This window comes from Pezoporus occidentalis, unplaced genomic scaffold (genome assembly GCF_034315485.1).
Source record: "Pezoporus occidentalis ecotype Australia unplaced genomic scaffold, CSIRO_AGI_Poc_V1 ctg2, whole genome shotgun sequence".
Lineage (NCBI taxonomy): Eukaryota > Metazoa > Chordata > Aves > Psittaciformes > Psittacidae > Pezoporus > Pezoporus occidentalis.
This window is the reverse complement of record NW_026913855.1, coordinates 20,776,044-20,791,254: the sequence shown is the minus strand read 5'-3', so window position 1 is coordinate 20,791,254 and position 15,211 is coordinate 20,776,044. Positions and strand designations below refer to the sequence as shown.

Sequence of the window (15,211 nt, the reverse complement as noted above, 5' to 3'; positions counted from 1 at the left end):
AAAGGTTTCTAAATATGCTTCAGAGACGGTAAAAACAGATGTGCTGTCAGCTGGCTTGGGTAGGCAATGATACGAAAAGGTTGGATTTTCTTGAAACGCCTTATAGGTGCGGGATTAATATTTGATGTCTTGAGGTGTGGCTGACAGTGTTAATATACTGGCACCCTATTTATACCACAATAGCAAGTGTAACTGTATTTTAAGCTTATTTCGCATGTTCTGTTAATTCAGTCCTGTCATGTAAACACAAGTGGAAACTTGAAGCATGTTAAATTAAAACTGACAGAAAAGAAACACTGAAAGTGAATGACAATGTTTGGGGTTTTTTTCCAAGCTGACACTTTCTAGAAGGCTTTTGGGATGTGCTCTGTGTGTACCAAGGAGAAGTGCTTCTTGAAGCACTCAGCGTTTGTGGTATTGGTTCATGCTCTTAAATGACTTATATTTTGCTAAGCTTTGATTAATTAGTTACTACCGTTTCCTATCCAGGTTGTCTGCCTAGGTTGTGTTGTATGGAAAGCTTAAAATGAGTGAGGATGGCCTAAGGAATAAAGGTTACTGGGGTTGGCTCTGAGGCCTGTGTTTGAAAAAAACAAAAAAACCCCACCCCATGAACAGTATAGGTAAGTGGCAGAGTTGTAGCTCCATAGCTAAGGCCTTGTGTTCTGGACTTTTTTTCTTCCCCCCCCCCAGGAAATACTAGTTAATTTACTAAGAATCATCTCTATTTATAAGCTTTGATTTGATCTCCGTGAATTTTTCTAGCAGTGTTGAACAGTCCCTGCTGATGTGTCAGAAGGCATGTGTTTATTTAAGTTGTGAAGCAGAGCCTTTTCATTTCAAATCGATTTTTGTAGAGCATCACTGGATGTGTTTATGCACCAAACAACTCTTCCTAAAATAAAATCAATGAAAAAAATGTTGGACTTACAACATGTGAATCGTGCTGTTGCTCAAAGTTTTCCCACATCTTCTTTTTAACAGGTATAACTAACTGTATTTTAAATTTGGGGAAAAACTGTCAAGCACATGGGTAATGTGTTTATTTCTGTCTCGTAACTGTGGGTGGTTGCTATCCTGTAACAGTCATAGGCAGCATAAACACATTTTCTATTCTGCTAGTATTGTGTGTTTCCTTTTTGTGGTACTTAAACGCATAGCTTTTTTTTTTCCCCTGCTCCCTCAATTAGCAGGCTCACTGGAAGGGTTGTAGCCATAGCAGTCCCAGGACCAGGGCCTCATGTTCTGTGCACAGGTGTGTAGTCATGTCTACATGTAGACAGCCTAACAAGTATAGCCAGTGGAGAAACTTAATGTTGAAAGCTGACGTTGAAACCAGTCAGCAAGTTTAGTTTTTAACCTCTGCTGCCTTGTTCTGCCTGAACAGGCATTCCAGAAGTCTCAGCCAGAAAGTGATCAGATGAAGAAAAATCACAATTGGTAACGGAAGGACAGGTAGTATGGAAAGCAGAATTTACTGTATTTTGAGAAGAGAGGGGGAAAAGTTCACAACATGGTAGGAAAGTAGTCTGCCACTTGGAAAGCATTTTCCAAAAATACACTGGTGAAGCAGAAACAGACAGACTTGGATAAGAGTGAAGAATGCATTTATTTGCTAAAATGTGATGCCAGACTAAGGTGGTCATGTACTGTCCTTAAAATTTAAAGTTCTTTGACAAACAATAATCTCAAAGAAAATTATACTTGAAGAAAAAAAATCCATTCTGTGAACTGAAAAGTGAAACATAAGACATAAAAATTGCCATTTTTATTTAGAGCTGTTTCTGCTTTGAAGGTGTTTATTTATTTATATCCATTTAATCTTAATAATAGATGGTTTGGACTTTTTTTCCTTTTTCTTAATAATTTTCCAACTGACTATTTAGAAAATTATTTGAAAATGCTTTTTTTTTTGTTTCGAGGTATAGTCAGTTCTCTTAACCATTAAAAATTATTATTATATTATCCCAGTTTTAAAATAGTTGGATGCCTTGATTTTTCTCAAAATAATATGGCAGCTAAGCTACTGTGTAACACAGATTTGAAAAGGAAAGAGAAATCTGTTTCAAAGATCTTTGTGACACTGTTGCTCTGTGTTGGCAAATAAAGTTACCTCCCTGTAACATGGAGTGTTGATACTTCGGAAGTGAAGTTTGGCGTTCATCAGGAATATATATTCTACAGTACAAGTGTGATTAGATCAGCCTGCCAGCAAATGTAGCCGTCATGCTGAGATCATCATACACAGTTGCCCTTCTTGACTGACAGTTTTCCAATGACAGATGGTGAGAACTCTGTGTGTTAAACTTCATGCGATCAGAAACTTCTGTTCTTCCACCTCAATTATTTCAGACTAATATGTGATGGCCTTTTTTTTTTCTGAATAGATCTTAGTTTTAATTTATATCTTAGCTTCCTTTTTTATGTGATGAATTTTGTTTAAAAATTTTAAAGTCCCAAGGTCAAAAGCAAATATGTCTTAGGGGAGAGGAAGAAGAAACAATCAGCATGAATATAGTATTCCTACCGGTAAAGGGCTCCAGATGTTGACAACTTGCTGTAAGACCTCATGGCCAACACCAAAGTGAAATCACTTCTGGAGGTCATCTAGTCTAGCCTTCCTTTTCAATCAGTAGGCGTCCCAGAACTGTGTCTATGAGGATGGCTTTTGAACATCTCCAAGGATGGATATTGAACAGCCACCTTGTCCATTCCGTGACAATGCCTCACAAGTGTTTGCTGATGTTCAGAGAGAACCTCCTATGTTTCTGTTTGTGTTCGCTGCCTTTTGTCCTACCACTGGGCTCCACTGAAGAGAGGCTGGCTTCATCTTCTTTGCATCCTCCTTTCAGAGATTGATATACATTGATAAGATCCTCCCCTGGGCTTTCTGTTTTCCAGGCTGAACAGTCTTAACTCTCAACCCTCCTTGCAGGAGAGTTGCTCCTGTCCCATGATCATCTTTGTGTCTCTTCATTGAACTTTCTCCAGTATGTCCTGGGTAGCCCAGAACTGGACACAGGACTCCAGGCATGACCTCACCATGCTGAGCAGAGAGGAAGGAGCGCCTCTGCCAACCTGCTGTCAACAGAAATAACCTGTAAGCCATCCCACCATGTCTCTGTGACTCCAACAAGATTGTAGGCCTGCAGCTGCACACAGATCTCGAATCATTATGTTTATTCCCTGTGCTATGTACATCAGTGCACGTGCACTTCAGAGAGGTACCCCAGAATCCTGATTTGCCAGCAAGGGTCTGGGTTTTTCTAATAATGTTCCCTTGATTACATGCAAATGCTGGAGATCATCCTGCTTAAGCCTGCTTTTCCAGATTTTGTTTTTCCTTTCTGCTTCCTAATTGGCTTCCAGAGGTCTTCTTAGCTTTGTCCTCACCTCTTCCCAACTTCCTGTCCCAGGCTTTTCATTCAGTCTTATTCTCCTTTTTGCACGCTTCTCTCTGTAGCCTTCATCCATCCTCCCACTAGTCTGGCTGCCCTCCTACCTGTCTGTGTGCCCAACAAACCTGGTCTCTTTGCTTACTACAAAAGAAAGAGAGAGGAGAAATCCTACTTACACATAAAATTATTTCTTATTACTGAGCTTATGCGAGTTCCATGAAAATGTCACCTTGACCCTGGTCAAGGTTGTGTTTCTCATCAGAGAAAATACAGAGAACATTGCTATGTCACTTAAAAAATTGGGATGTACAGTCATCCTAACCATTAATGTGCTTAATCATTGTGCAGTCACAATTCCCCCACCTCCACCAAAGATCAAAAGTGAAATATTAGAACACAGAAACTGTGAGAACACAAAACTCTGAGAAGGGCTAAAGAGATATCCAGAGTTGTGGAATGGTTGCATTACAAGAATGACCAAGTAAGTTCACACTCAGTACAGAAATCAGACAAGCGATTTCAGAAAGCTTCAGAAATCACAAAGAGCATGGAGAAAACAGAATGAACAGTGAATAGGTGATCTCTATTCACTACAAGAATTTGGAGAGATCAAAGAACCCCAGGACCAAAATCAAAATCAAAGAAGCAGAGGCTTTTTTATGAAGGGCATAACTGAGCAGTGGATCTCCTTGCCAGAGGATATTGTGGATGACTAGAAGTCTAGGCAAAAGAGGAAACCTTTATTCTTTTTTTAGTATGGTTCCTAACTGACTCAGGCTTTTGTGCATACTGCTACTCTAACACTATTTTTGAACAAGAAAATCTTCTGGTTCTTAAATTCTAAGATTATAGAGGCTAGAAATGTGGAGCTAAGAAATTTGTGTTGTAGTCAGGAGGAAAAAAAAAACAACATCTGAACACAGAGATGATCAGAAATATAAGAACACCCAGCCATATAAACAAGAACCGAAACAGCAGAATTGTAGTCTGCCATTTCAAGTCTTAAGGAATGAAATCAGTTGACAGAGCTGAGAAAAGTAAACAAAACTTCTGCCTGGAAAATGGAGATTTTTAACCAGCAGGAAAACTCCAACTTAGTTGAAGGCAGCTGGAGACAGTACTGAAGAAAAGTGCTTATGTCCTAATTCAAAGAGGTCTTGCTGAGTTTGAAAAGGAAGGAAGAAACAAACAGCAAGGTTAAAACCGAGTGAATGTGTACAAATGTCACTGCCCTTGTGGGGAACAAGTTAGACATAAATAGATACAGCAGATATAGAGAGCCTGTTAATATTCCGTAACTCTTGAGACTACAAACGAACACTAGAAACTTAAAAAATCTCAAGGCCCTGCAGGAGCAGGGGTAATAAACTATTTGTATTTAGAGATTCCTCCACTACTGTCTGTTTAAAACTAATGGAACACAGAGGTCAAGACCATGCTTTGCCTTTCTTTCCTTTATCCAGTAGCTCTAAAAATATTCAGCATTGGCCAGACATCCATATTAAAATATCCAGCAGAAACTAAAGGCTCTCTCAGCAGCATTTCATTTAGATCATCTGCATGAACAGTAAACCTGTGAGAGAAGGAGAGGTGCTTCTTTTTTTCTATGGGTTTTCAAAAATCAGAGGGAAAATCCATCAAATGATAAACAATAGAAGAAATGTTTTTTTAAGAATTAAATCTTTGCAGCTTATGTTGTAAAAATAATCCTTACCAAATAGTCATCTAAATTTTATAGATCTCTGGAGTCTGATAATACATTTATCTCTTAAATATGCTAGACGTATATTTTGGCCATATACACCAGACAAAAACTGTAGTGCAGCAGAAGGCATTATCCAGGTGAACATCTGACATTTTACTCATAGAGAGGTAGAAGGATTACTATTGAAAGAAGGAACTGAGTTAAAAAATAGTTTGACAAGGACTAATAATGGCTCTTGGTAGCTATTGCTAAAGATTACCTGAAAAAAAATAAAAAGGAAAAAGTGAGCCAGTCTCGTATATACAGACATTTTACAAGAATGCTTGAAAAAACAGGGAGAACATAAATCTGAAGTCTTAGAAAAAGTCTTAAAATAAATGTTTTTGGTATATGATTTGCACAAATGTTGCAAACACTTCCTATCAGCAGCATTGCTGGTTTTGATAACAATGGAGGAACTTTACGGACAGACAAAGAGCTGGCAGCCTCATGTAGAAAAGGTGAATAATGAAATTTTTTTTCAGCCCTGATATAGTATTATGGAACAGAAAAAAGGTCCTCTAAAAAACCTTTCAAAGTGTGTGTTTATAATAAGAAACTTGATTAAACAATAGTTCAGTTTCTTGCTTCCTTATCATTAAGCAGAAGGTGGATAGCTAGTAATGCTTGTCTATGGCTCAGTTAAAAATGTACCTGAAGAGAGTTGAGCTATTGTGGTTTCTAACTTAAAAGGAGAGTCTGGGGCAGAATCAAGACTCCAGCTTTTAAAGCCCTAGGCTCAGTATTTCGTTACTTGAAAAAATAACAACAAAACTAATAAAACCCGATGCAAAAAAAAAAAACTAAGTAAAACCAGTTTTAGTTTTTAATCTCCTAGAGCAATCTTCAGCACCTTCTGGTCTAGATCTACCAAGAGAAAACTGGTATCTTTCCATATGAAAAGCTTTCCAGGCTCCCTTCTGTCCCAGTCAAAAAGTGACAATTGCAGTCTTTGTTAGAAATTGCGTGACTTAAAAATTGTCTTATTGATCTCAAACTTATTTTTCCAAAAATTCTTCCTTGAGCAAGAATTGGCTTTGAAGGACATGTGGAAAAAAAGGCTTTTCATGAAGTTAGGAGGGAGGGGTGAAATAACATTTAGAATGGAAACTATTAGAAACTCTTAGCTACAGGGTGTCTATAGCAGACTCCTTTATGTACAGCTGCTGAGGTAGATAAACAGTCTTAACCTACATACAGGGTATATAATTCTTTATAAATAAGAGTATTAGAGAAAAATTGTCAGGAAAAAAGGGTGTGGCTCAAAATGTCTCTGTAGGTGACAGAAAATCTATGGGACAGTAACGCTTCCAGGTGTATGTTGCAATTTAACTGTGACTGCTCTGTCCTGCTTGTACCTTAAAACTTTCTTCTGTTGAAGTTTGGTTAAAACAGTCAGAGGAATGTCCTATTCTGTATAAGAATGCAAGAATGCATATCATTGGCTATATAATGCTGGATGGAAGGATGTTGGAGGTCATGTTTTATTGGATTGAAAGTGATGAGTGGGCGGAGGGAAAGGGGAAGCTGGAGAAGCTATGCTACTGTTAGAGTGCACGGTAGTTAAAGACAAGACTGGATAATGACAAGGTTGGGGTGGTGTACAGCAGTAAGGGTTGTCCATCAATGAATAAAGTAGGAAGTTTTCAGCAATGGTCTGACAGGAAAGTCTACACGGAGTCAGATTTCAGAGCTGGAGCACTGAATTGCAGTGAGTCACACAGAGAGCCTGAGAGCTGCCTTTGTTCCACTTGTGTCTGAACGTTGGAGGAGAAACAGCAGGCTCAAGTTTTTATTAACTTCTTATTTTTGTAAGCATAAAACTCATGTGCACTGAACTTTTTCCTCACTGGAGGTCTTTCAACTGACTTTCAGAAAATGCTCCCATGGTAAGAACTCTCACTTCTAAATTTTACTTTTTCTTTTTTTACCCTTGTGCTTCTGTACTGCATTTTGGTCTCATTATTTTCCATGCCTTACCCCCCCTTTATTTTTTGGCACACCTGATCCAGGCACACCTGGTGGACCTGGGACTTGCTGCTATTGCTCTCTGGCCTGTCAATCCATGCTGGTTCAGCAGCTCAGATCATAGAAGGTAAGACTTCTCCAAATCATGTATATAACTTGAGAGTAAGGGTTAATTTAAGATAATCTTTCCTAATATGGAAAGAAACTCTTCATTTCAGATCTTACTTTTCTCTGCTGCTTACTGTTCTTCGTTTCATATAGGGAAGCAGCTCCAAGAGCTTAAACTGCCATTCATTCTGGAAAAGGTTAAAAAAGACATTTCTCCAGCTGTTAAGGCAGCCTATCATATCTGCTATCTCAATTTCATAATAATCAACAGAATGTATTTAAAAAAAAAATTGAGATTACTGAATGGTTTTGGGTGTATCACCTCAGAGAAAGGTAGCAGAGAGCAATTATGATAGATGTATATGTCACTTTGGAGATATCAGGAATGTATCAGGCACAGTGTGAATGCAAAGACAAAGATGTGATGCTTTCTCCAGTGTATAGAGGATTCTGCTGGTGTCTGAGCAAATAATGATTTTCAGATTTCTTGAGTTAAATGGTTAGTTTAACCAGCCTAGCCTTTCTGGATTTTCAGTGGAAAGTCTTTCTGTAATCGCAGATCATGTGTTCTTGTAACAAAGCCAAATCCCTCAGCATCTCTGGAACACATAGCCTTAAATTTAACTTAAGAGAGAGAACACTGATTTAAAAGTTTACATGTAATTTTGAGAGAAGTCAGAAAACTTCATTTATCACTTTTCCATTATGAGCAATGATACCTACATCAAAAAGAGGGTTTTTTACTATCTTACAAAAAATGGTCTGAATTTGTTAGGCAAATGACTCTTAGATAAGTATGTAGTAGGACCATTAGAAACTATTGAAGGGAAACAATATTGCACATGAAGACTTTAATGTTACTCAGACTGTATTTTCCTTTTTTAACTGATACTGCCATAGAATAGAAGGTTCATCTACGAGTCAAAGCTCTAGGTTCATTGCAGTAGGAGAAAAAGATTAGTTATCACTAACAGATTAGTTACCACTAACAAGTGCTGCAAGTGCAGATGAGAAATATAATGCTGTACTACAGATTATTAATTAAGGCACCAAACTGGAAACAGATATTATAAAGAGGAAAATGTTATTGTATGTCTGAATAGTGCCAGAAATACAATATATTATATATATACTGGAGATAAATCTGTTGCATTAGGTAAAACTGTTTTTCTTAAGCTGATGAATGAGAGTGCAGTGAGTGAGATCTGGACAGGAAAGAATCAAATTTCGGCACATAAAAGTTAATAAGCAGAAGCTCATTAAAACTTCAAGCACAGTGATAGAAAGAACAAATATTTACTTGACATACAGTTTGTCTTTTGGTAGATTTATGCCAGTTTCTATTACTCGAAGCTTTGGTCCTGTAAATATCCAACCCTGTGAATGTCAGAACAGAAGTCAGAAGTAAAAAAGTTAACCCTACTGCTACAGGACAATTTATTTCTGTGCAATACTGCTGGAGGGACTCCTAAATTTACCATGGATGAAGACCAAGTGGGGTTATGTAAGTTTCCTTAGAACACTGGAAACTTGGAGACTGTTCTGGCAATGTGTTCGTGCATGATTGTCCTACTCATTCCCTACTCATTTGTCTGTTAATATAAAAGTTCTTCTTCCCAAATGTTTACTCTTTTTTTTTCTTTTTTTCTTAAACATGTGATTTTTAAGTGCCTGACTTTATAGGGTTCTCATGTTTTCTATTCCACAACATTGGACTATTTTACAAGCAATATTTTCCTGATGCTTGTTTTAAATGCTTTCATCTCCCGAAATCAGGTGCTGAATGCTAGAAATAGATGAACGGTATAAATTCTCCCTGTAACTACTGAAGAGATATATATTTCAGATCTTTTAGTCTAACTATTGCAGAAATAACTTCTTCCTTTCCCACAGTTCCTTTTAGTAATAGAGTGCACAGAAATAAATTGTGTATTTAAGATGAAAATATTTGGAGACACAGAAGATTAATTGACCCTCTGGTATTCAGGCCTTTTGATGCTAAACTTATGCTTTATCCAGTGTTCATTTACTCACTGCCTCCTTTAAGAGTACTGCTTTCCAGGATTTTCCAGCCCATTGGATATTGCTGTACTGCTTTTCTAATGGCTGACCTCTCCTCTGTCTCTCCATATCACATATTTCTATCTCTAAATTCCTTTTTATATAAGAAGAAATGGGAATGAATAAGTCTGGGTTTAGAGGAACAGTGCAGGTTTTAGAGGTACAGGTGCCTTCTGCTGTATCATTGTACAGGCTATATTCAAAACAGAAAACATCACCTTGAGATATTCATGTCAAGAAAATTGCTCATGCATTCACCGAACAATGGGGAAGGAGTAACTTCTTTATAAACCTGCAGCCAAAGCAGTAACCCACAGAGAGTCTAGAGAAGAAAATTCTGTCATCTTTGCTTTTACCAGTTGGGCAGCCTCTTCAATGATGTCTAGTGAATTTGCTTAGTGCTATGCAATTAGGTAGCTACAGCCTTGTCTTGTTTTCCCCAAGCACCAAAGGGGAGTACCAAATTGCAGAGGGAGCAGGTAGAAGCAAAAGTCCCAGCAGCACTCCATCACAGTCCTTGAGCTATGCCATGTCTTTGTGAGAGACATTATAAAGATGACTATGAAAATTTTGATCATTTTCCTATCAGGAAGTGTTTTGACCAGGTTGTTGTTCTTAAGGAAGTTGTATAACTATGGACAGTTCCTACAGAAAAAGAGGAAACAAACTGAAAGGACGGTGAGGAAGAGTAGGGGCAGTCTACTCTTATGTCAGATTCAGATGGCAGTCTTTGAAATTGTTTCAGAGCTTCTGGGGTTTAGTTTAACTTTTTAGTGAACTTGTATGGTGTTGGGTCTTTTATTTCAGCAGAAGTGTTGCTTTCATTCCCAAGTCCTAGAATATCTGACTACTGCTTTCATTGTAAAATAAGACAGACAGTAAAACAATGTATTTAAAAAGCTTATATTTAAAATCGTGAGTTACTAATTCATAGTACCAGCTGACACCCCTTCTCAATCAAAATTACATCTGTTTAGATTGTTAAAGTGAAGTTTTATATCTGTATGTAATCTGTAGATCAAACTATGTGTTGTGACAAAATATTAAAAAAGAAGGAAGAAATATTTAATTCAGAATTTTAAAATTCTGTTGCATATTCTACAAATTGCTGGGATTTGGTCATTATTTCACCAAATCTCTTAAGAAATACTTAGATCTTGCTTTAGAGTGAAACTATACAGGAATTCTGAAATCTCAACAGTTCCTATGAATTAGAATTCTGATTTTTTATTAACTCTGTTGGGACATTTTAGTCTCTTTTGCTGGAGCTAGCAAAAAGGCAAGGAATAATATACCTTTTTCCTCTTCACCCAAATACAGTGTCATTTGAACTGGCCTGCTTTTGTAGTTTTTCTCCTGTGTTCATGAAAATTGTGTAAGTATAGTACCCTGTTCTACTTAGGTTTGTATGGGAGGGTTAAGGATATGTTGTGTGTTCATAAATTACTTAGTCATTTCACCTTTGTTCAAATTGACAATTGAGCATGTATCTATCTGTACATAAAAGTGTAGTCTATCTTATTCTAATTGGCATTGCCTTTGGTGCATGTACTTGGCCTTTAATTACACCTGATAATGTGTCTTGATTTACTTTGATTTACATTGGCTGCTTTACCCATGTTGCTTTGTATCTTCCACCACAAATTAAGTTACTGAATAAGTGGTCAGAACACAATCCTGAGCATGCTGGGACCCAGGTTGTGGATAGAACTAAAGTTATAAAACCTGCAAGCTAACCTTGCTGAAATTTGAATAACACAGTCCTCCCTATGACTTGATCTAGCCTTTTGCAGAAGTCATACTTATATTTCCGGGCTATCTAGGCAGTTACCAGTGTTACTCAGTTCTTGGCATTCAAATCAGTGCATGCCTTAAAAATATATATATATATATAAAAAGAAGGTTTAAGTGTATGTGGTTCTGCAGTTGGTATTATGGTTATGTGCTCTAAAATAAGCTTCAAAAATTTCTCATTGACATCTGGGGTTTATTACTAGCCAAGCTGAACAGCACTTTCTTGCCCTAAGTAACATGCTCAGCAATAGTTTACATAAAGTAAATATTTGTCTCTTTCCTTGGCTCTCTGTAGGCAGAATGGCTGTCATTAGGCTTTTGACATAAACTTTATACTCATGACCTGTTAAGTTTAATAGAGGAGTTCTGAATTATTGACTTTTATTGGCTGTTGGTCAACTGCTGTAATTCATACAAACATCTATCCTGCACTTCTGTTCAGAATGAACCAACATAATGAGTGTAAATAAATATCTATATGCATTTAAAAACTTGTTTCTATCAAGTAATAATGTATGTGCTTTAAAACTTAAATGGATACAATTAAACTGATTGAAGTGGTGATGGGGACAGCTCACACTATTCTTTCCTAAGGTAGAACGCAATTATGGTTATGCTGGCGTGTATGCAATGTACTAGTTTGTAAAGATAATTTAGATGGCACTATTTTCTCTTGTATCTTACTGAGCATTTGGACACCATCAAATTGCACTTGACTCTAAATTGAACGAGCCACTGTGTATCTTTCAGAGGCATTCTCAGGCTGTTACCAGCTGTTGTGCATGTTTTTAATGTGCAGCTGAGCCTAATTTCATAGTTGATAAAATGTCTTTCCATGGAAAATATACTTAATTTACTATAGAAAATCAGTTGGGTTCAGTTCGGGTCATCTGTGTGAGTAGCTGAAGAGATTGATAGCACCAGTGGAACAAACCTGCTTTAGTAAATTTGTTCCATTTTGTCACTTTTCTAAATGGATTAGTTTCCTGTGTAACACCCTCTACATGCTAATTCTCTTGGACAGTAAACTACATGCTTGCTAAGCTACAGGCTTAGCTTCAGGCAACAGATTATTTTTTTTTGGCATTTTCTGAGGCCTCAAGGGGAAACCAGCTGGGTTAGATACAGTGTTATAATGGGTGACTTCTTTGAAGGCATCCTGGTCACACTCGAAGCCTGCAGCAAGCAGTTGTTCCCATGATCTGAATAGAACTCAAAATCTCAACTGTGCTTGCATTTGCCACTAATTGGTGTTTGAAGGACCTGCTCTGCTAAGAAAGGCTATATTGACATATCTCCTTTCTATGTTGTTCTGGCTTAGCTGTAGGCAACGCAACACAAGGAATTTCTTGAAAGAAGTCCTAGTCATCTCCTGAGTATTTAAATGCATATACGTCTGTTTGGGCACTACCATGCCCTCTTACATATTTCCCACAGCCTATATATAGTTTTGTTACTCAGTTTGTGTCCTGTGCAGCAGCTGCTGTGTATAAACTGCCATTTCCAAGTATTCCAGGTACTTCTGGTAGTACCTGCTAACCTATCGATTTAATAAAAATGTTTCAACTGTGATTTGTTTCTTATATGATAAAGACAATGGCTGACCCTGGTGATCTAGTGTTAGGTACTGAACTACCACTCCTTCCTACAGAAGTGAAAGGATGACTGGAGAGAATGAGAAGTACTGCTGTAAGTGGCTAGGAATAGTTAGAAGAATACAGTGATTTACACTGTGTGCATAAGAATAGCCTTGGCTTGTTTAGCTCAAGCAGGTGGACACCGACAAAAATACAGACTTCAACTGCAGGCTGCCATTTCAATAACTGCAGTGGAAAGGAAGATTTCGTTGCAGTATATATTTGGGGTATTCAAAAGGTTCCAAAGAACTCATTTCTTATTCTAACATGTTATTTTCCAAATGAAACACTTGTTTTGGAAGCTGCCTGTACCTTTGCCTGTGATTTCTTCCCCTTAAGTTTAGTGCATGAACTGTGGTTTGATTTGGATTTCTACTAGTAGTATCTCACATTTAACCAAATTCATGCCATAGCTTTGCCAATTTACGCAGTGTGCCTTGGCTAGTGCAATTTGATGGAATCTGATGACTTTATTTCAGATGTCATTAACATTATCTATTTAAGAGAGTATGTCTATTTACCACCACAATTTCTAGGTCACCAAGTACTCTTTTCCCATTTGGCCAATGCACATGATTACAGCACGTATGAAAAAGAACAAAATTAGTCAGCAATTTGGACTGTGGTGAATTATATCCGTATAATCTTCCCATCTCTCTGTTCCCAAACATTGAAAGTCACAGATACTGCATATAGTATAGTGTGGATAGAATTCTCCCAGAAAATGAGTAAAACAGGCCAAACCTAATTTTAATATATTTGCATACAAGCAGTGTGCAACAACAAACAGATGTGTTATTCAGGATACATTCTGGTAAGAAAGCCTTGGAAAAAGCAACAGACAGGGCTGCCGAAGAATTGCAGTATTTTAAACAAATATCTGTCTTAGAGCCCAATCTGAGAAGAGCTAGGGTTTGAACCATGTCTTTCTAAGGGGTTCAGAGAAGAACCAGGGTTTTCTGGAGGCACTCAAGTATATTTCATTTCAAACCTCCAATTGACTGAGGCCTGAAACTGGTAATAGCAATTCAGTGATGAGATTTGAATTTGAACTGCATGGTCTTTTACTTCATCTTCAGTACAGAAGGTAGAACATTAACAAGAATGATATTTGGCCATTTCATAGAATCATAGAATGGTTAGGATTGGAAGGGATTTTAAAGATCAGCTGGTTATGACCCCCCTGCCATAGGCAGGGACACCTTCCACGAGACCTGGTTGCTCAAAGCCCTGTCCACCCTGGCCTTGAACACTGCTAGGTATGGAGCAGCCACAGCTTCTCTGGGCAATCTGTGCCAGGGCTTCAACACCCTCATTGTGAAGTGTCTTTTCCTAATAGCTAATCTAAACTTACCATCTGTCAGTTTAAACCCATTTCCCCTTGACCTGTCACTACATGTCCTTATCAAAAGTCTCTCTCCAGCTTTCTTTTAAGGCCTCCTTTAGTTACTGGATGGCTGCTTTAAGGTCTCCCTTCTCTTCTCCCAGCGGAAGAAGCTCAAATCTCTTAGCCTGTCTTCACAGGCGAGGTGCTCCAGCCCTCTGATCATCTTCATGGCCCTTCTCTGGATTTATTCTATGCTTGGGGATCTCCTGGGTCTTATGACTCTGGGTCTACCTCCTCTGCTGCCACTGAATCCATGTTTTGCTGTGGCATGTTCCTACCATAGTAACTTGTAACTGCTCAGGTAGTGGAAACTTTCAGTCTTATTCATGGCATATATTTCTCTGAACTGTGAAATCACAGTTCCATACATAAATCAGGATGTCTGACTGCTTTTTAGGAAAGCGAATATAGCTTTTGACTTTCCCTATAGGTTTTTGGTGGGCATTTATATTGCATGGTCATTGCTTATTGCATTTTATATCTACTTCCCTTCTTGCAAGTGATGCACATTACCTAACCCAGAGAGAACAGAACCCACATCATAGAAATAATTTCAGTTTTGTGCAGCATGCTAAAGAGTAAGTTGTTGACTTCTGAGAGAAAAGAATATTGCTCCAAGACATGCTTCAAAGTTTCCTATAAGCAGTAGCTATGTTGCATGGATATTCTGAGTAGCCCATAACTGGGGTTTACTGCAGAACAGTTTAAGAACATAAATTGCATGGCATCCAAGCTCTGATTCATCTTTGGTAATACTTCATATGACTAAACTCAAACAGTAAAAGGAATCACAGAAGAGATGGAAACAGGCTCAGATGGCACACCAGAAATATAAAGACACAGTCTGAAACTACAGAAACAGGTCAGGAAAGCTAGAGTCCATATGGAATTTAATCTAACAAGAGACATGAAGACCAACAAGAAGGGCTTCTACAGGTGTACCAGCAGAATAAAGAAGACTAGAGAACATGAGAACCTGCTGCTGAATGGGGCAAGGAACCTGGTGACAGGGACATGGAAACAGACAAGGTACTCAGTGCCTTCTTTGACTCACTTTTTGCTGGTAGGGTTTCCTTTCAGGAAACTGAGGCCATGAGCCCACTGGGAAAGTCTG

General features: G+C 38.0%; 1 protein-coding gene and 1 long non-coding RNA gene across 2 annotated transcripts in view; one reads left to right on the top strand and one right to left on the bottom strand.

Annotated features, from left to right (window-relative positions):
* The window catches only part of LOC134163341 (uncharacterized), a 110,076-nt gene that overhangs the window by 72,639 nt on the left and 22,226 nt on the right, over positions 1 to 15,211 (bottom strand). The window lies entirely within an intron of this gene.
* The window catches only part of LOC134163337 (collagen alpha-1(XV) chain-like), a 118,776-nt gene continuing 110,236 nt past the window's right edge, over positions 6,672 to 15,211 (top strand). Inside the window, 2 exon segments of the mRNA XM_062618130.1 lie at positions 6,672 to 7,031; positions 7,155 to 7,237. Of these exon segments, the coding sequence (XP_062474114.1) occupies positions 7,021 to 7,031; positions 7,155 to 7,237 (94 nt within the window). The 5' untranslated portion in view covers positions 6,672 to 7,020.